General features: G+C 35.4%; 1 protein-coding gene across 4 annotated transcripts in view; it reads left to right on the forward strand.

Moving 5' to 3' along the window:
- The first annotated feature begins 2,085 nt into the window (after positions 1 to 2,085).
- UCHL3 (ubiquitin C-terminal hydrolase L3) overlaps positions 2,086 to 20,436 on the forward strand; it is a 105,323-nt gene continuing 86,972 nt past the window's right edge. The window contains exons 1-2 of one of the 4 annotated variants that reach the window (XM_007501455.3): positions 2,086 to 2,373; positions 2,474 to 2,485. In XM_007501455.3, the coding sequence (XP_007501517.1) occupies positions 2,332 to 2,373; positions 2,474 to 2,485 (54 nt within the window). In that variant the 5' untranslated portion in view covers positions 2,086 to 2,331. The remainder of the gene's footprint in view (positions 2,374 to 2,473; positions 2,486 to 20,436) is intronic. The other 3 variants (XM_007501456.3, XM_007501457.3, XM_007501458.3) reach the window with 3 other exon arrangements.

Genomic DNA, 20,436 nt, shown 5'->3' on the forward strand with positions numbered 1-20,436 from the left:
AAATAGGCATGGCTTAAGTATGGGTTTAAGTACTTTTCATTGTTCTGCAAGGGGTTTTCTTCCCTAAAGCAGTCTTAAGTACAAGTAGAGGTCTTCCCACTTCTGATCTAAGTAGAGTTCTCACATTTTAGATCTAAGTAGCTTCATTGTTTAAAATGGGGAATGGTCTTAACCAAATGTTCTAAGGTAGAGTCTGAGAATCTTTTAACATTCACAAGTCTGAGAAATTTCAAGATTCACAAGTGAGTACAATAAGGTGGAAGGAGTGAAAAAGTAAGAGGTTTAAAATGAAAGCAAGGAGCAGGCATTCTAGAAAGCACAGTAGAGTGGGTTGCTTTAGAGTGAAAAATTGTGGAGGTTAGGTTGAAAGGGATAGGAATAAATGGGGAATGGAAAGTGAAGTTTATACTAAGTGAGAAGTTGGGGTTCAGAATTACTGGCATGGTGAAGGTATGATAGAGTAGGAATAAGTTAATCATTGAAGATTAAATTCAGGCACATCATTATCATCCCCAGAGGTTTTCAGTCTTGGGGTAGATTCATTCTTTAGGCATAGACTGTGTAGATACAGAGATAGTTTGAGGGGCAACATAATCAAGATGCAATTGTAAGAAGATGGGAGCAAAATTCAGGGAGGGCAAGATCATTCACTCTTTTCCCATTATTGGGAGGAAACAACAACCAAGAGGCTTCTTGAGCAGGAGAATGTCATGGTAAGACTTGTACAAATGAATTTTGTCACTCATAGGGAGGTTAGTTTGAAGAGGGGGAAAAAGTCTAGAAGAAAGGTGATAATAAGAAGGCTGCTAAAGTAGTCCAGGAAAGGTAATAAAAGCTGGGTTTGGATTCCCTATGAATAGAGAGGAGACAGATGGGACAGATATAGAGGTAATATTGACAGAACTTGGCATTTCACTGGTTGGCGGAGGGCATGGTAAGAAAGAGAAATGAATACAACTGACTGGTTGGGAGGGATGAAGATGTTGATGCCTCTAGGAGAGAAGTTAAAAAGGATCATTATTAGAGTGATTATTAGAATCTGTTATGGATAAACTGACAAATTCCTTACTTCTTGGTTCTGCATTTTTCTAGAGATCCTGAAAAGAAATCATTGCTTCCTGTCATGGCATTTTCTTAGAGAAGTTATAATTGATTTACATTTTATTTTTCATCAATTACATTTAAATCTTCATCACATCCTACACAAATTATCCCTTATGGGGTGTTACTTCTGCAGATAATTTCAATTAGTTTTGTGTTTATTTAATCCCAGAAAATGACTTTTTTTTTTACCTTGTTTCCAATCTGGTGTAAGAGAATATTAATATATCCTGGAGGCAGCCATACCCCTCTCTTTAAGGAAAAAATTGCTGATTTATGGGGAGAAGCTCCCCAAATCGTCTATCTTCTTGGGGTCATGCTACTATTGTAGAAGGTCATTTGAAATGAGGCAGCAGATTTAATCAGGCAGTTTGGGAGCCTTATTGAGAAGAGCCATTGCTTTTGAATGCAGTGAGGAGTAGCAACCCTTTTAGTAATTTTCTGCTAGAAGGCTTACTCTTCATTTATGTTTCACTCTTTGATCTCTGAATTTTCGTTAAGTACAAACGTGTCTCTATTTCTAGGGTCCTTCCCTTGGCAGTGTTGGGAGGCACTCCTGTTCCCATTGTCAGTCGTTCTGGTTCTCCGGGGGAAAAAAAAAGACACAAGTAGTGGCAGGAAGGTCCAGAAACCCAGCGCTTGCAAGACCCAGCTTGTAATAGTCAAGAACTAGTCTACTCTGCCCAACTCTCACTCTAGAAAGGAAAGAGAAATGTCAAAGGAACGAACGCTCCCTAGTGTCGGTAGCCTATTCATGCAAACATATTAGCCCCTTCTACTGACAGAGAAGGAGGCGCGCGCCCCCCAGTGCCTCGGAAACTTAGCTAGAACAGAAAAGAAGAGGGAGCCGGGGACCACGCGGCGCCGGGCAGGAGCGTGCGTAGAGGCGGTTCACTCGGCAGGCGGGATTAGGGAGAGCCCAAGTACCAAATGCAGGAGGGGAGTGACCTGCGAATGCAGAGTCATTTTTCCTCGTTTCTAACCTTAGACCTTTCCTTTATGACTTCGATGCATTTAGTAATCTAACTCAGACGAGAAAGCTGAGCAGAAAACCAAAGGGGAGCTGGGAGAGTGTTACGTGGCTCAGCTTTGTTCCTCTCCCTTCCCACCCCAAGTGGTTTGGGTTGGGCTGGTCCCGGGTCAGGAGGCGCGGGGGCGGAAGCCGCGAGGGCCCCTGTGGCTGTCAGAGGCTGAGTGAGGAGACGGATCCGAAACCCTAGCAAGCCGGCCATGGAGAGTCACCGCTGGCTGCCTCTGGAGGCCAATCCCGAGGTGAGCGGAGGACCTGGCGGGATGGGACAGGTTGGGCGGTGGCGGCGGCCTCGGGCCCAAGCAATGGAACTCTGAACCACGTTTTCTTTTTCTGTTTCAGGTCACCAACCAGGTGAGTGAGTTGTAGCCTGGGAGCCTCGAGTGCTTCATTCCCCTCTGGGCCGCTCCACGCCTTCCCTAGTTGTCGGGACTTCGTTCCACCGAGGCCTCCGGCCGCTGGTAGCCTCCCCGGAGTCTCCTCTTTCCAGCCTCTCGCCTCTCGCTTTGATCTTGGCTGTGACTGGGCCCCTGTATGCATCCCAGCCCTGGCCTGCCTTTCCCTATGATTTGCGCTCTCCCATCCACCCCCCAGCTGTGATTTCCCTCCCTCCATCTCTTCTTTCTCGTTTCCTCTTCCTAGGCCGGATTCCTTAAACCCCTTTAAATGCATCTCTTGGGGGAGGGGGGGGGTGAGCTTATGACTCTTCCGGAACCTAAGCCTGGGAAATTCACCTCCCAAGTCACCTACCGCGGGATGAAATCACCTTCCTATCATCTTCCCATGCCCTCATCGACACACCTTGGTTTCTGCTCCGCCCCACTTTTCTCCTTCCAGTTTTCAAAACCGGCAATTTTAGCGTTTGCACCTTTTTATTTACCACCTTAATCGAATATCCCTCTGTTCAGTGAAGACTGCCCCACCCCCTTTTTTATTGATTCAAGGGATGAGGATTTGGAGCTCTTGAAATCATTGTGGAGTGGGGTGGTGTGAGAAAAAGATTCAGGCGCATATGAAAGTCTGAGAAGCAAAGGCCACATTTGTCTTAAAGAAGAGATAGTTGTGAAGTGGTAGAATTTTTTTTCCTTTACCCTATCTGACTTTTGTGTTAGAGTGAATTTTGTTTTAGAATTATTTTTTAAACTGTTCAAGGTTTTTAGGGCATATTAATATTTTGGTGTTATTTGAAATCATTTATCTATTTTTGTGAGTGTTCCTAAATTCAAATTGCCCATTTTCACGCATCTTAGCTTCCCCCCCATCTAAATAGCTTAAGTATTAAGAATTTTTGTTGCCTAATAAATTGTATATGAAAATACTCAATAAAATGTGTAAGATATCGTCATCAAATGATCTCCTTTAAAAATCTCTTTTAAAAAAACTAGTGGGTAGATTGAAGAACATCATTCCCCCCCCCCCAAGACTTTAAGAAATATTTTCTTTAGGCTACCTAGGAAAACAAAATTTTAAAAAAGGTTTATTTTTATATCCTGATTCAGCATGGTATCCAGCAAATGACATTTTACATCAGACCTATTCTAGCTCAGCATTTCATTGCTTATTATATTCCTAGTTAATAGTGCCTTAAAACCACTACAAAGCTAGAGTTTTGTATTTCTGGCTTTTTTCATGGTAAGACTAGAATATGGATAAAATTTTAATTTATAAATTGTAGCAAGATTCATTCCTTGATATTTATGATTTTTAACAAGACTGAATGGAATTATTTTTATCCTGTTTCTTACTAATTAGGTATGATTATATAACTTATGAATAAATTTTATGCCATTAGTTAACATTGGATCTTGTTACTAGGTGATTTTATTTATAAAATTCCATGATTCTAAAACCAGATTATAACTTTGGGAAAATAAACCTGATGGGAAAAGATGTGTGACTGAATAAATATTAGACTAGAAGCCTGACACTGGCTTCTTTTGTTTCAGATTCTATTTTTGGGTAAAGGTACTTCTACTTCAGAAAATGGGCTGGTTAGTAGTGTTCAGTTTTTCCAAAATTATTTGTGATCATTTCTTTAATTTTCATGTGCAAATGCCAGAATATAACCCATGTCAGTAAGGTAGGTATTCCTTATTAGTCTTAGTTCTGTTACCTAGAACCATATATACTTAATTCTCATTACATACTTTCAAATAGATAGGTACTATATTCTTTATGTGGTCTTTTTATGTCCTAGATCAAAAATCCTCAGTTTTTTAACCATTTTCATGTAATATTTCTTGGTCCATCACAATCAAAGTCACTCCTTTCTGGAATCTCCGGTTTTTAATGTCTCTTAATGAGTGTTCAGATCTGACCTTATTCATTCCCACACACTTTGTGATCCAGTAACATTGACCTCTATGCTATTTTTCTCACAATATTCTAGCTTCATACTCCAGGCATTTTCACAAACTGTTTCTTCATACCTGGAACTCTCCTTTATCTCCTAGCTTTCAAATCTCAAGTCTCTCCTTCTGCAAGAAGGCTTTCCCAATCCTTTATTAATCTTTAGTGCCTTCCCTCTAAGATTATCTCCAGTTTTATCTTCTATATCCCTTAACTGTACATAGTTCTTTGCATGCTGCCTTCCTCATTAGATTGTGAGCTCCTATAGAGCAGGGACAAGTTTGTTTTTTGTTTTAGCCTTTTTTTTTTTAAATCTTCAGGTCTTAGAATAGTACCTGGAATTTAGTGAGTTCTTATTAAATACTTGTTGATTTGATCATAGTATTTTATATGTGGCATGACCTCTGCAGATATAGGTGAACTTTCATCTTAGGATAGAAAACTTTTTATTAATGCAACATTACATTAAAAAAAAACCCAGCTCTTTAAGTTGTTATATTTAATGGTCACCCCAAATCCCCAGGTCTTTTTCATATGATTCCTTTCATCAATTTTCCTCTTTTTGTATTTGTATAAATTTTAAAAATCTAAATGTGGAACTTAAGCCTTATTAGTTTCACACTATTTTTCCTCTTGGAACTTTTGAATCCTAATTTTTAAAAATCTAGTTTATTAGCAATTCCCTTGGCATCATGTTGGCCTAAGATTTAAAGAACATACTCTGTGTTGCTTTCTCTGAGATTTTGATAAAAGTGTTTGAGAGAATTGGACTAAAGATAGGGATTTGTGGCATGCTAGCTAATTTTTTCAAGGTGGAGATCAGTCATTCAACACTATGTGTTCATTGTTCAGTTGTTACTAGTCAACCTGTTACATTCTACTTAACTCATATTTCTCTTTGTCCTCCCAATATATAAAGAGATTTTGTTAAATGTCTTATTGAAATCAGGGTACAGTTTGTCAGTATTTTCCTTGTCTAGTTTTTTGACACCTCAGAAATTTTCAAATGTGTGTGTGTGGTTTTAAAAAGTATGTCTTCATGTTTTCTCCTAACTATGTTGCAACTACTCTAGGTCTAGAGACTTAAAATAATTGAATATTCTTTCTTTTTCTCCTCTCCTGCAAAACTCCTCAGGTGTTATCTTTGACTCTTTCCCTTTTCTCACCTTTCACATCCAGTCAGTTCCCCAATCCTGTTATTCTACCTCCATAATTTCTCTGGATTATTGCCATCTTTGGGTGGAGTACTATAAAAACCTTCTAACTCATCTTCCTGTCTTTAGTATTTTGTACTCATACATTTTATATACATTTACAAAATTAAATTTCTTATGCTCAGATATGAACATATCATACCTCTGCCTGGTATCATTCAGTGGCTCCTTATTGTCTACTAAGTAAAGGCAGTTTACTTTAGCCTGGTATGCAAAACCTATAACACTCTTGACTTTCTTACTTTTTTAGCCTTGTTTCTTTTCCCTTTTATACAAAGCCCATTTCAACCCAGTTAGACTACTAGACTATGTTACACAGTCTAAAACTTTCCTGTCCCTTAAAAGAATAATAGCTAACATTTATATAGTGCTTATTTTGAACCAGGCACCCTGCCAAATGCATTACAGTTCTTACCTTATTTGATGCTCACAACAACCCTGGAAGATAGATACTATTATTATCTCTATTTACAGATGAGGAAACTAAGGCAAACAGAGGTTAAGTAACTAGTCTAGAGATCACACAGCTAGTAAGTGTCCGAGGCCTGATTTGAAATCATTTTACTTTAGACCTTCTATTCTAAACACTCTACACCTAGGCAGCCAAAACTTTTGTAATAAAAAAAATAAATTACTTCACGGCACATATAAAAAAATGTCTCATTTTGTACCCTAAATCTTTCAAGAGGTGAATAGAATGCTTCATTAGCATTACTTTGAAATTGTTAGTCATTGTGTTGATTAGAGTTCTTGTCCTTTCATATTGTCTTTACAAAGTTGTTCTAGTATAAGTTGTTCTGATTCTGCTCAATTCCTTCTGTGTTAGTTTATGAGTCTAGGTTTTTTCTGAATTGTTCCTTTCATTTGCTCTGGCTCAGTGCCTATTATATCCATCTGCCATAATTTGTTCAGGCATTCATTCCCCACATGATGGATATCTCTTTAGTCTTCAGTTCTTTGCCATCAAAAAGAAATGAGCTGATACACACACATACACACACACACACACACACACACACACACATACATATGGATCCTTTTTTATCTTTATTTGATCTTTGGGTATAGCTCTAGTAGTGATCTTGTTGGGTCAAAAGGTGTGCAGAGACTAGTGAATTTTTGGTCTTAATACCAAATTGATTTCCAGAATGACTTGTGACTTTTTCCATTCCATTTCCTGTGTCTGTGCTACCCTTCCCCATCTTTGCCTTTTAAAATTATGCCCATATATCAAATGGTATTTCTTTCATTAAGCCTTCCATGATTGCTTAATCAGAAATAATCATTTAAAAATTCTTGCTTAGGACTTCTTTTATATTCTGCCTAACACTGCAAATTTGTGTATGTATCTCCCCACCCCCCCCACCCCACCCCAAGGTAAGCTAGGTCAGGAAGCATGTGTTAATTATTGTAGCTTCTATTCAAGTGCTTAGCAAAGTGTTTGACATATAATAAATCATATCAAATGAATTCTATGGAAATTAATTTAGAATAGCTATGCATTCTTTTAGGATCTTACTAATCTTTGGCTTTCAGGTTTTCCTCATCATGTTTACCCTTTCTACTCTAAAGACCAGAATGGTAATTTAATTAATATAGAGGGAAGGAATTAAGGAGAGGGAAGGAAGGGGATATAGGATTTCTCCCACCTGGCCTGTGCCAAGGGGAGTTTAAAAATCCCTGCCTCTAGGTCTCTGAAGAAGATTAGAGGCTTCTAAGAGGATAAAGTTGGAAAGTAAAGGAGGAAAACTCCACCAGAAACTCACCACCTAACCAGACAATAGCTTGTGGCCACGCTAAGATGCTGAAAGGCTCAGCACGCTCCTCTCAGCTAACTCTCCACCCAGCTAACTCTCCACTGCCAATAAGGGAGAGTCTTTTTAATTAAGATCCTTTCGGAGATAGCAAGGGAGCCAAATATATAGACCTTTCACCCTTGTGTCTCTTCTAAATGTCCATTCCTAGTTCTCATCTTCTTTTGATTAGATTATATCTTTAGAGTTACTTCACACTTCTTTGTTAAGTTCACCTTTTGTTAGTTACTTGACCTTTTTGTGATTAACCTTTATAGTTATTTAACACCTTTTTGTATTAGGATACTAAAAATAGACTTAGCTTAAAGTTCTAGCTTCACTATAAGGTGAGAACTAAGTACCTTCATTGTTCAATCAAGAGATTACAACTTTATCTTCCCCTAAAGTAAGGTTTAAGTAGGGTGGAGTAATTTAAAGTTTACACAATCTTAGTATGGATTTTGTGTAGCAATGTGAAGTAAAGGTCTTGGCACAAGGGAAATAAATTCTATATCATAGGTAACTGACTTTAGTTTGTCACAAAGTCAAAAGAAATAGATTAGAGATAAAATAATCAATAGAATAGTTAATGGAGTTTGAATGAGGATGTGAAAAAGATAAACAAGTGATAAAGTAGTGGAAATATACTATAGATCACCCAGACAAAAGGAGATACTGGATGATGAGTTTTGGGAGGAAACGATGGAACTGGCACAGGAGTGATGCAGTAGCGGTGCGGACCTTAAGATTATTTGTTCACTTGTATATTGGAACACTCTTTTTTGCTAAAATAATTTGTTCAGCCAGTTGAGAAATTAACTTCCCTTGATGATTATTGTTTCTTCCATGATGACTGATGAAATCATAAAGGGAAGTAGTATTCTGGATTTGATTAGAAACTAGTTGATAAAATAGAATTGATAAGAAGCCGGGTAGGAAATGAGTACTCCAGATAAAAGTTCCCTGTTTGTTAGAAAAAAGCCAGACATGGGCTGGCACCTATCCTAGACTTTGGGAGGCTGGGTCTTAGTTTAGAGAAAGGATAGGTATGATCACATACAGTAAAATTCTGTAAGGGAAGTTGACTGAAGAGAAATTGGATGTGCTAAGGAAGAGAATTCTTACTAATAACAAATGAAGAAAAGGGACACCTATCTTAAGAAATTTAATAGGGATGGACAAAGAACACATTGAACAACTCTTAAAATTAGTGTATAGACAGTGAAAACAGGCAGGTAACTAGTAATGAATACAAAAGAAATGGCATGGTTTTTAAAACAGGTTAGAAATAGGCCCAGAATTAGCCCAAGGCTTATACTAAATGCTGAGGATAATAAAAATTGTCTTTTAAAGTTATTTTGAGGATTAAACAAAGGAGAGGTGTGTTGTCTAGGATGAGCTGAATGAGCAAAATGACAGGAAGAATCGGGCATTACTCAACTCTTTTGCTTCTTTTTTTCTTACCTAGAACAATATCTTTCATTTTAAAAAAATTGTTAATAGTTAACTTATTTTAGATAAATGAAATGATAGAGCACCATATTGTTTTCAGTGATTTCAAGTTATCAGACTTGGATGAACTTTGCATATCAGGAGGTTGAAAGAAATATATGTATGAGTTCTGAGCTATTTGACATTTTAACAAAATAGAGAATGAGAAATTTTGCTGAATGCCATCCCAATTTTCAGGAGGGAGAAAAAGGACTAATTAAGTGGCAGAATTGATTCCTGGTAAAACTCTAGAATGGATTATTAAAAGGATGGTTTATGAACACTTGGAAAGAGAAGCAGTGATCTCTTATGAGTCTGCATAATTTAATTAAAGAACAAGTTGTACTAGACTGACCTCTTCCCTTTTTTTGACAGTGTTACTAGACTGGTAGATCAGAGAAACTACACAGACTTATAATTGGATTTCAGGAAGACATTTAATGATCTTAATATTCTTGTGGACAGAATAGAGAAAAGTAGAATGAATATTATGTTTAGGTGATTACTGTATTGCATGACTAGACCATGGTTTGATGTCAATATTTATGAGATTTGTTGAACATTTTTCTCAATGGAAGACATAGTTTCAATGTCTTTCAGAATTATAGGCTTACAGGAAACTGGAAGGGAAAGCTTTTTGTTGACATTCAGAATTCAGAAAGATCTCAACAGATAACAATAGGAGGATGCTTCTAATAAGATCATTGTTAATAGATGAATGCCTGCACAATTGTAAAATGGGAATGTTAGTAAGCAAAGGGCAGTTTGAAAAAGTCTTAAGGATTACTGACTGCAAGCTCAATATAAGTCACAAATGTGATATGGTAAGCAAAAAAAGCAAAAATGACTCAGTTGCATAAAACTATTGTTCAATACACCATAGTTGGAATATTGTATTCTGATCTGGGGTATTGCATTTTTGGAAGAATTTTAAGAAGTTGGGAGTTGGAACAGTGTAGGGCAGCAAAGGATGGTGAAGGGAGTAGAAACCATGCCACAGGATGACTGGGGGAAGAAACTGATTATATGAAGAAAACAAGATTAATTAGAGTTAATGGGAAGCAGTCTTTTCAAATGTTTGAAAGGCTTTTCATGAGGAAAAAGCTTAAGCCTGTTTTGCTTGACCTCAGAGGGCAGAAATAGGAGCAGTGGAGTCAGAGTTATACAGAATAAAGATTTTAGCTGACTTTAAACGACAACTTTTCCATTAAACAGTTTTTCAAATGTAGATTGGTGAGTTAATACATGTTTAGGTTTTGCTTTTTCTGTCACTGAAAGTCTTCAAATGGACCTTCTAATAACTTTGTCAGGGATGTTGTAGAGACTATGCTAGAGACTAGGTTGAATGAAGTAACCTCTGAGGCCCTTTCCAATTTTTAATTGCACAGTTTTCATGATCATCCTACTTTATAGATAAAATTGAAACAGAATTTGCTAATATTGCATGGTTGGAGCAATATGCTTATTCCTTGTTTATTATTATTCCTCCAAAAATACATTGCTGTTTTTTTTCCCCCAGCAATTTTTAAAACCTTCAACATGGCCTCAAATTTAGCTTTCCCCCATCATATTCATATAGGTTTCAGTTACTTTTTGTGAAACAAATGTTCCTTCTTTTCACTTCTTCCTGCAGCAAAAGCTCCTTTGAAGACAAGAACTATTTTGTCTTTGTATACCCAATATCTGCTTTGTACAAATGCTTGATAAATATTTAAACTTAGTTGTTTAATATGCCCTTTCTTTTAAAGTTAGTTGTTTAATATGCCCTTTCTTTTCTCCCAGTCCTTTTAAAATTTGAACTTATCAGAGAGCCACATTAGTTTTGTTATATAAATTATTCTTTTGCTTTGGAAATTTTGTTACTGTACTGTCAGTTTCAGATTTTAAATTCTTAGAATCATAGGAACTTGAACTAAGTGGTGGTCCCTTGGAGGCCGTTTAGCCCATTGCCTTCTTTTACAAATCATCTTTCTTTTTAGGGTTTCTGGAAATGTTACCAGATCTAACTTGTGTTTCAGTTTCTTTGAAATGTACTTTTATCAACTTTAGTATATATATTCTGTATTTCTACATACTGTCCAGAAAGCTTTGCCTAGCATTTCTGCCTATGACTATAATGAACTCAAATCTGACACACTGATTTTTCTCTTTGTTTTACAAAATTCATCCAATTCTTCCTTTTACTTGAAACAAATCCAGAGTAGAACTTTTCCCTCTTTGCTTTTTTAGCCTCTTATTGGAGTTCTGACTACTGCTCACTAGTGAGTGTGAATATTATATAATAGTGCTATTTTGAAGAAGTACTTTTAAGCTTGTCCCAGATCAGTGTATGGCTGAGAATAGTCGAGTTTTCCCAGATAATCATCATCCAATATTGCTGTTATTGTGTAAAATGTTCTTATATTGCTCTGCATCAGTTCCTGCAGATCTTTCTAGCTTTTTCTGAAATCATCTTGCTTATCATTTCTTATAGGACCAACATGTATCACAATTTGTTCAGCCATTCTCCAATTGATGGATACTCCCTCTCAATTTCCAATTCTTTGCCACCACAAAAACAGCAGCTATAAATATTTTTGTACAAGTAGGGTCCTCTCTCCTTTTATATGATCTCTTTGGATAGAGATCCAGTAGTAGCATTTCTGGATCAAAGGGTATGCACAGTTTTATAGCACCTTGAGGGTAATTCCAAATTGTCCTCCAGAATGGTTGGATCTGTTTACAATGCCATCAATAATGCATCAGTGTTCCAATATTGCCATATCCTTTCCAGCATTTACCACTTTCCTTTATTGCCATGTTGGCCAGTCTGATAGGTGTGAGATGGTACCTTAGTGTTTAAGCTGATTTTGAAATTGCATTTCTATTTTAGTTCAACTCCTCAGCTTTTTATTTTTTAAATAACGTTTTTCATATATTAAGAAATTATTTTCCTCCTTCCTTCCTTTCTTCCATGAGGGGAGAAAAGAGGGAAAACAAAATCTTCATTAAAAAAAAAGCAGTGAAAACAAAATTTAATATTGACTCTATCCAAAAATTTATGTCAGTGAATATTAATTTATTACCTTGTTTTCCGAAGGTGGATATCATTCTTCCCTGCTAGGCCTATGGAGTCATTTGTCATTGTGTTGATATTTCAGAAATTGTTTTGTGAATGTAGGTGATTTAGTATAAACTGCTGATTTGGATCTGTTCACTTTATTCTTCCTTAGTCCATGAATATCTTCCCAGGTTTCTCTATAACCCTCTTTTTAATCATTTCTTATAGTATACTAGTATTCTATTATATTCATTACCAAAATTTGTTTAGTCATTCCCTTATTGATGGGTACTCTCTTATTTTTAGTTCTTTGCCAATACAAAAAAATCAATTGCAAATATTTTTGTACATTTTGGACTTTTTCATCTTAATTTGACCTCCTTTGTAGTGGTACTGCTAGGCCAAAGGGCATGAACATTTTAGTAAATATTCATGCATAGTTAGGTCCAGATTGCTTTCTATGATGGCAATACCAATTCACAATTCCAGCAGTGTAGCAATGAACATATTTCCCTACTTCTGTTCCAACATTTGCTTTTTCCTTTTTTTGTCAACTTTGTCAATCTGGTATGAGATGAAACTTAAAAGTTGTTGTCATTTTCATTTTTTCATTTCATTTTTTTTCATATTAGTAATTAGTAGCTTTCTCCCCATATGGCTATTGATAGCTTGAATTTTTCTTCCCTTGAGGATTCCCTGTTCATGTCCTTTGACAAAATGGCCTAGATTCTTATTAATGTATTTATTTTTAAACCCTTACCTTCTTTAGAACCAGTTCTAAGGCAGAGGTGCTAAGTAAGGGCTAGGCAATGGGGCTTAAGTGACTGTCCCAGGGTGACACAACTAGGAAATGTCCGAGATCAGATTTGAACCTAGGACCTCATGTCTCTAGGCCTGATTCTTAATCTACTGAGCTGCCCAGCTGTCTCCTAGATTTCTTTTAAATTTAAAACAATTCCTTATATATATTTGGAAATAAGATTTTTATAAAAGAAACTTACTATAAAGGTTTTTTTTTTCCCCCAGATGACTTTTCCTTCTAATTTTAGTTATATTGGATTTGTTTGTGCAAAAAATGTTTTCTTTGATCCATTCATTTCTTTAGAATTAAATTGTTTAGTTCCCAATTAATTTTCAAGCTTTGTTTCCATAGCCAGTTTTTGAATATAATTTTATTGCATAATGATATGAAAAGGATGCATTTAATATTTCTGCTTTGCTGCATTTATTTGTGAGGTTTTTATGCCCGAATACATGGTCTAGTTTTATGAAGGTACCATGTATAGCCAAGAAAAAGGTATCTTCCCCTTTAGTTTTCTCCAGAAGTCTGTCATTTCTAACTTTTCAAAAATTAATATTTATTTCCTTAACTTTTTTGGTTATTTATTTTGTGGTTAGATTCATCTAGCTTGGAGAGGGGAAAATTGAAGTTTCCCAGTTGTATGATTTTATTTTTCCTTTTGTATCTCATTTAACTTTTGCTTTGAGAGTTTTGATGCTCAGGACAGTGACAATAATAAATATAGTACCAGATCTGGAATCAGGAGGGCCTAGATTTAAATCTGGCCTCAGATATCTCCTAGCTGTGTGACCCATGGCAAGTAATTTAACCCGATTTGCCTTCTCTTAGTTGTTGTTACTAAGATAGAAAGTAATACTCCCACAATTAACTGAAAGATTCAGAAAATCAAGTTTCATCTGTCCTTTTTGCAGTTCAAGTCCTGTTGATAGTTACCCACTGAACTTAGGTCATTCTTCCTCCATCTTGGGTATTCTTTTTTTTTTTTTAATTAAAATTTTATTAGCTGAAATCTATCTTCTCTTCACACTTTATTGACTTTAAAAATTCCTTTAAAGTATGCATAATTAAGCAGAACAAATTCCCTTATTGTCCATGTTTTAAAAATGTGTCTCATTCTGCACTTGATCCTTTTAATCCATTTTCTTTCTGTCAGGAAAGTAACATGTTTTATCATCAACCCTCTGGAATCATTATGACCGTTTTGTTAATCTTAGTTACAAATATTATTCATAGTTTGTTAATTAAAGTTAAAAAACTTTAAGGTTGTTTGCACAGTATGGTTGTTTTATAAATTGTTCCCCTGGTTCTGTTCATTTAATTCTTCAAGTCTTCAAAATTTTTTATTTTTATAATATGGATAAATTTTACTTAAGATTCTGCTTACTTTACTCTCACTTCATTCTGGTCTTTCTGTGACTCTGGAATTACCTTTTTCATCATCTCTTATAGTATACTAGTATTCCATCAAATTAATATACTATATTTTGTTTAGCCATTCTCTTATTGATGAACATCTCCTTAGTTTAGATAATATTGTCATTTTATTACATTGACTCATTCTATCTATGAACAATTATTATTTTTCTAATTATTTATATGGTTCTTGTGGATCTTGGTAGCTAGACATCCACATATATTTGTATTCAGTATTTTTAAAATTGGATTTCTCTTTATATCTCATCCTGCCGGATTTTATTGGTACTCTATGGAAATCCCAATGATTGTATGGATTTATTTTCTGTCTTGCAAGTGTGCTGAAGTTATTTCAATTAACTTTTTAGTTGACTCTAGGATCCCTTAAGTATACCATTGTATCAAATGTAAAAAGTGAAAATTTTGTTTCTTTATGCTTTAGTTCTCCAGTTTGTTTTTCTAATCATATTGCTATAGCAATTCTAGTATTTTCAAAAAGAAGTGATAATAATGGACACCCTTTTTTTCTCTCCTAATTTTATTGGAAATGATTCTCATTTGTCCCATTATAATGTTAGCTCTTTGTTTTAGTATATAATATTATTTTAAAGAAAGATACATTTATGCCATTGTTTTTTAATGTGTATACATGTGAGAGGATGACTATATAACAGAAATGGATGTTGTTCAGTATCTAGTTTTGGAGTCTCTCTTGCTCTGCAACTTTTCTTCAACAATTTCTGCTCTTATACTTGGGGACTTCAGTATTCATGATGATGTCCTCATAAATACTGATCTCCCATTTCAGCTCCACTGACCTATTATAACCACACAGAGGGACAGTCATATTCTTGATCTGAACATAACTCATAAGTTTTCTATTTTGATGATTGCAAACAGACTATAAACTCTTATCTTTGCATCTGTACTCATGCTTTATCCCTCTAAAACTTATTCATCATTCTCACTATGATCTCCAGTCATTCCATATTGCTCTCTGCCCATCCTCATACTTTTCTGGGCCATCACATCGGCTCTGATTTCCCTTTCCTCTTTTTGATCTTGACCCTATAGTTAAGTAGTTTGAATACTTTATTGTCTTTAACTCTCAAATCTCTTATTGATGCAGAGCAAAAGGAAAAGAAGCAAGAGAACATTGTACACAGAAACTGATACACTGTGGCACAGTCAAATGTAATACTTTTCTACTACCAGCAATGCAGTGACCCAGGACAAAACTGAGGGATTTATGAGAAAGAATGCTATCCACATCCAGAGAAAGAGCTGTGGGAGTAGAAACGCAGAAGAAAAACATATTATTGATCAATCACATGGTTTGATGGGGATATGATTAGGGTTTTGATGTTGAAAGATCACTTTTCTGCAAATATGAAGAACATAGAAATAGGTTTTGAACAAAATGGTATATGTATAACCCAGTGGAATTGTGTGTCAGCTCAAGGAGGGGTGAGGAAAGGGGGGGGGGAAAGAACATGAATCATGTTACCATGGAAAAATACTCTAAATTTAAAAAAAATTAACCAATCAACAAGTAGTTATTAAGGACCTAGTATGTGACAGACAACACATAAGCTACAAATGAAAAATTCGTAACAGTCCTTGTCTTATATTCTAATAGGGGAGAAAACCTACACATTTATGGGAACATACAAAAGATATGAAGTAATCTAGTGGGTATGGTACAGACAGTTGTTTTTCTTCTGCTCTGCATCAATTCCTGGAGGTTTTTCCAGTTCACATAGAAATCCTCCAGCTCATTATTTCTTTCAGCATAATAGTATTCCATCATCATCAGATTCCACAATTTGTTCAGCCATTCCCCAGTCGATGGACAACCACGAGTGTGGCTATAAATATTTTTGTACCTGTATTTTTAGTTGTTATTTCTTTGGCGTACAAACCCCAAAAGACTAGATAAAAACAGTCCCTACTCAAGCTGTTTAAGGTCTTTTGAGGGAATCACATATCAAAAACATAGCAGTTGGAATTATATTAGACTTTTTTTAATCCAGGACAAGTAATCATAGAAAAAAACCTAGTTACATTATATCACAAAGAAAACTAGATTTCAAACAATCTACCTATAAAATGAGATAATATTTATAAATATATATTTATTATATATTATTATTATATTATAATATGAATATTATATAATATTTATAAAGCTCTTAGCACAATGCCTGACACATGGTAGGTATTTCATAAATACCTGTTCCTTTCACCATCTAATCAAACACTGATGTTTTTAAGGAGGTAGAATTACTTGAATTGTTGAATTAAAGTATAAATAAGGTATAAATTGTTGAATTGTTGAATTAAAGTATACTCAAATTGTAGGCAAAGCTGGCATCAGAATAGTAGAAAAGTAGATTTAATTTTATTAACATTTTTCCCTTTAAAAGCGACAAAGACTAATATTAAAGCTGTATTTAATATATTGACAACGTTCTCATAGTGCTGTAGAGGAGAATTAAAGGGGTATTTTGATGTATTAACTAATTTGAGAAAATGAATGGGAAAGAAACAGAAAGGATCCATATGACATTCCTATTTGAAGTGTGAGGAAGTTGAAAATTTGGAACCTTCAATTGTAGAAGTTTTAGGAATTGGATTCAATGTTTAGTGTGAGTGTTCGTCTTAGTGTGATTGTTAATAATAGTAATAATAACATTTATGTAGTATATACTATGTTCCAGGCACTGTGCTATTTGATTGTGAAGATTAGGTTTAGAGAAATACTAGTAAATCCAAGATAGATTATATCTTAGGTTGAGAAAACAAAAAAGAAGAGTATGAGTGAGGAAAAACCAAAATTATAATTTATTTCCTTTAATGAAAGATGAACTAACTAAAAATGAAAGGGGTTATAAAAGTGACTTAAAAAGGTGACAAACATATTATGTCTATAGGAAATTTGCCAAAGACAAGAGATCCATTTAGAATGAGAAACTGGGATAATAGTGAATGTAGCTAACTGGAGAAAATCAGTAGTTAATAAAGTGAGGTTTTTTTTTTTTTGGTTGTTCAAACCTGTAATTTCACTGGCATAAGGAAATTCCAGTAAGGAAACTGGACCTACCAATGCAGATCTGCTCTGCATGATCTTCTAGACTTAATTAGTACAAAGATTTATAGATTTAATTCTATTCAATCAAAATAGCAATACAATACTTTACAAGTTAAATAAAAACAATAATTCGTAGGAAAGATTAAGGGAAATAATCTCACATACTACAAAGTCATAATTGTAAAATCATTATATTATGGAGTCATAATTTTCAAAGTGATCTGATTTTGCATTAAGAAAAAGAAATGTAGTCCAAGAGTATAGCTTAGATAATATAGATTGCCATGCTATGTTATTTTCACTAAAATCAGCTTAGTATTCATATGCTTTTTAGTTAAAAAAGCTAATTGGATCTGGGCTGCATTAAAAGAAGCATAGCTTCCAGGAATAGAGAGGTCCCCATCAGACCTCATCTGTGGTATTGTGTTGAATTCTTGGCATCAGAAGAATATTGATGAGCTGGAGAGTATTCAGAGGATAACAGCTAGGATGGTGAAAAGCTTTGTGTACATGGCACATGAAGATTGGCTGAAAGAATGGGAACATAATGGATGTCTTTAAGTATTTCAAAGGTTGTCATGCGGAATAGGGATTAATTTTATTCTTTTTAACTCCTGAGGGACAAATCAGGAATAATGAATAGAAGCTGAAAAGAGGCTAATTAAGTCTTGTTATTGAGAAAAATAAGAACTATCAAAAATTGGAATGGGCTACTCCCAGAAGTGGTGAGCTCCACTTCCTCAAAGATCTTCTTCAAGCAGAGAAAGACTGGATGATGTTATAGTAGGGATTTGTGTGTGTGTGTGTGTGGGGGGGGGGGCGGGGTATGGTCTTCAGTAAAGAGAAAAGTATCAACTTTTAAAAAAAATTTAATTTTTTCTCCGAATTACATGTTAAAACAATTTCTATCATTTTTCAGAGAATACTGAGTCTTGAATTCCCTCCTTCCTTCCAAATCATGATACGGTCAAGTAGTCTCATATTGATTTTACATGTGCAGTCATGTAAAACATTTTTCAGTATTCTTTTGTGGAAGGAAACTCAAGTAGAAAAAGAATTAAGAAAGTGAAAAAAGTTTGCTTTGGTCTGGATTCACTCAGTTTTTATTCTCAGGAAACAGATGACATTTTATTCACAAGTCCTTTAGGGGTAATTTTGGATCATTGTATTTCTGAGAATAGCTGTTATTTGCAGTTGTTCATTATAAAGTATTTCTGTCACTATACAATCTTGGTTCTGCTTATTTTACTCTGCTTCAGTTTTTGTATCTCCAGGTTTTTCTGAACTCCTCCTGCTTGTTATCTTCTAGTACAATAGGATTCCATTATAATAATATAGTAAAACTTATTCAGCCATTCCCCAATTAATGGGTATCCCCTCACTTTCCAAATCTTTGTCCCCCTAAAAAGAGCTGATTTAAATGTTTTTGGATATTATGTAGGTCCTTCCCCCCCACTCCCTTTTTTTAAAACCTTTACCTTCTGTCTTTGAATCAATACTGTGTATTGGATTCCAAGGCAGAAGGGTGGTAAGGGCTAGGCAATGGGGGCCAAGTGACTTGCCCAGGGTCAAACATCTGGGAAGTGTCTGAGGTCAGATTTGAACCTAGGACCTCCCCTCTCTAGGCCTGGTTCTCAATCCACTGAGCCACCCAGCTGTCCCCCCCCCCTTTTTTTTTAATCTCTTTGTTATACAAATCTAGTAATGTTATTGCTGAGTCAAAGGGAATGTACTATTTCAGAGTCCATTGGGAATATATTTCTTTCCTGAATGATTGAATTAGTTTACAACTCCCTCAACAAGGCATTCATGTTCAAGCTTTCTCATATCCTCTTCAAGTTTTGTCATTTTCCTTTTCTGTCATAATATCCAATTTGATAGGTGTGGGTGGTACCTCAGAGTTGTTTTAACTTGAAATTCTCTAATTAATAGTGACTTAGAGCATTTTTTGCATGACTAGAGAGCTTTGATTACTTTGAGAACTGCCTGTTCATATCCCTTGACCATTTATCAATTGGGGAATGACTTGCATTCTTATATATTCAACTCGTTTCTCTATTTGAGAAATGGGGCCTTTATTGGAGAGACTTGTAAAAAATTTGCACCAGTGCTGTGTATTTCCATCCTATTTACCTCTGTCTAATTTCTAACCTCCACCTCCCCTGATTTTCCTTCTCTTTTCAGCCCCACTCCCCTTCTCTTATTCCTTCCCCTCCTCTTTTCCTATAGGGTAAGATAGCTTTCTCTGTGCAGAACTCATTATGTAAATTCTTCCCTCATTAAACCAATTCTGATAAGAGGTCCACATGCTTTCCTTCCTACCTCCCCCATTTTCCCCTCTACTGTGAATATTCCTTCATGCCTTTTTTATGTGCAATAACTTACCTCATTCTTTTCTTCCTTTCCTCCTCATCCCAATGTATTTCTCCTTCTCATGCTTTTATTTTTTAAATCATCCTATTATATTCAACTCATACCCTCATCCTCTGCCTGTATATATTGCTTCTAACCATCCTAATAATGACAAAAAATTTTTTGGCATTATAAGAATCATTTCCCCATATAGGGTTGTACACAGTTTAACCTTTTTTTTGAATGTCTTTTGATATTTCTCTTGAGTCATGTATTTTGAGAGTCAAATTTTCCATTCAGCTCTGGTCTTTCCATCAGGAATGTTTGAAAGTCCCCTATTTCTTTTCCCTGAAGGATTAGGCTCAGTTTTTTGGGCTTAGTGATTCTTGGTTGAAGTCCTAGCTCCTTTGACTTCTGGAAGATCATAGTCTATACCTTCGGATCCTTTAATGCAGAAGCTGCTAAGCCTTATTTATCTTGATTGTGGTGTCACAATGTTTGAATTGTTTCTTTTTAGCTGTTTGCAATATTTTCTCCTTGACCTGGAAGTTTTAGAATTTGGCTATGATATTGCTAGGAGTTTTCCTTTTGGGGTCTCTTTCAGGAGGTGAATAATGGATTATTTAGGTTTCTGATTCTAGACTATTAAAGCAGTTTTTCTTGATTTATTTTTTTTATTTTTTTTATTCCTATCTCCAACCTTTTTACCCTTCTGGTGTATTGATGTTCTCCCCCCTCCTGCCATGAGCTTCTTTGTAAA

Source organism: Monodelphis domestica, chromosome 8 (assembly GCF_027887165.1).
Source record: "Monodelphis domestica isolate mMonDom1 chromosome 8, mMonDom1.pri, whole genome shotgun sequence".
Lineage (NCBI taxonomy): Eukaryota > Metazoa > Chordata > Mammalia > Didelphimorphia > Didelphidae > Monodelphis > Monodelphis domestica.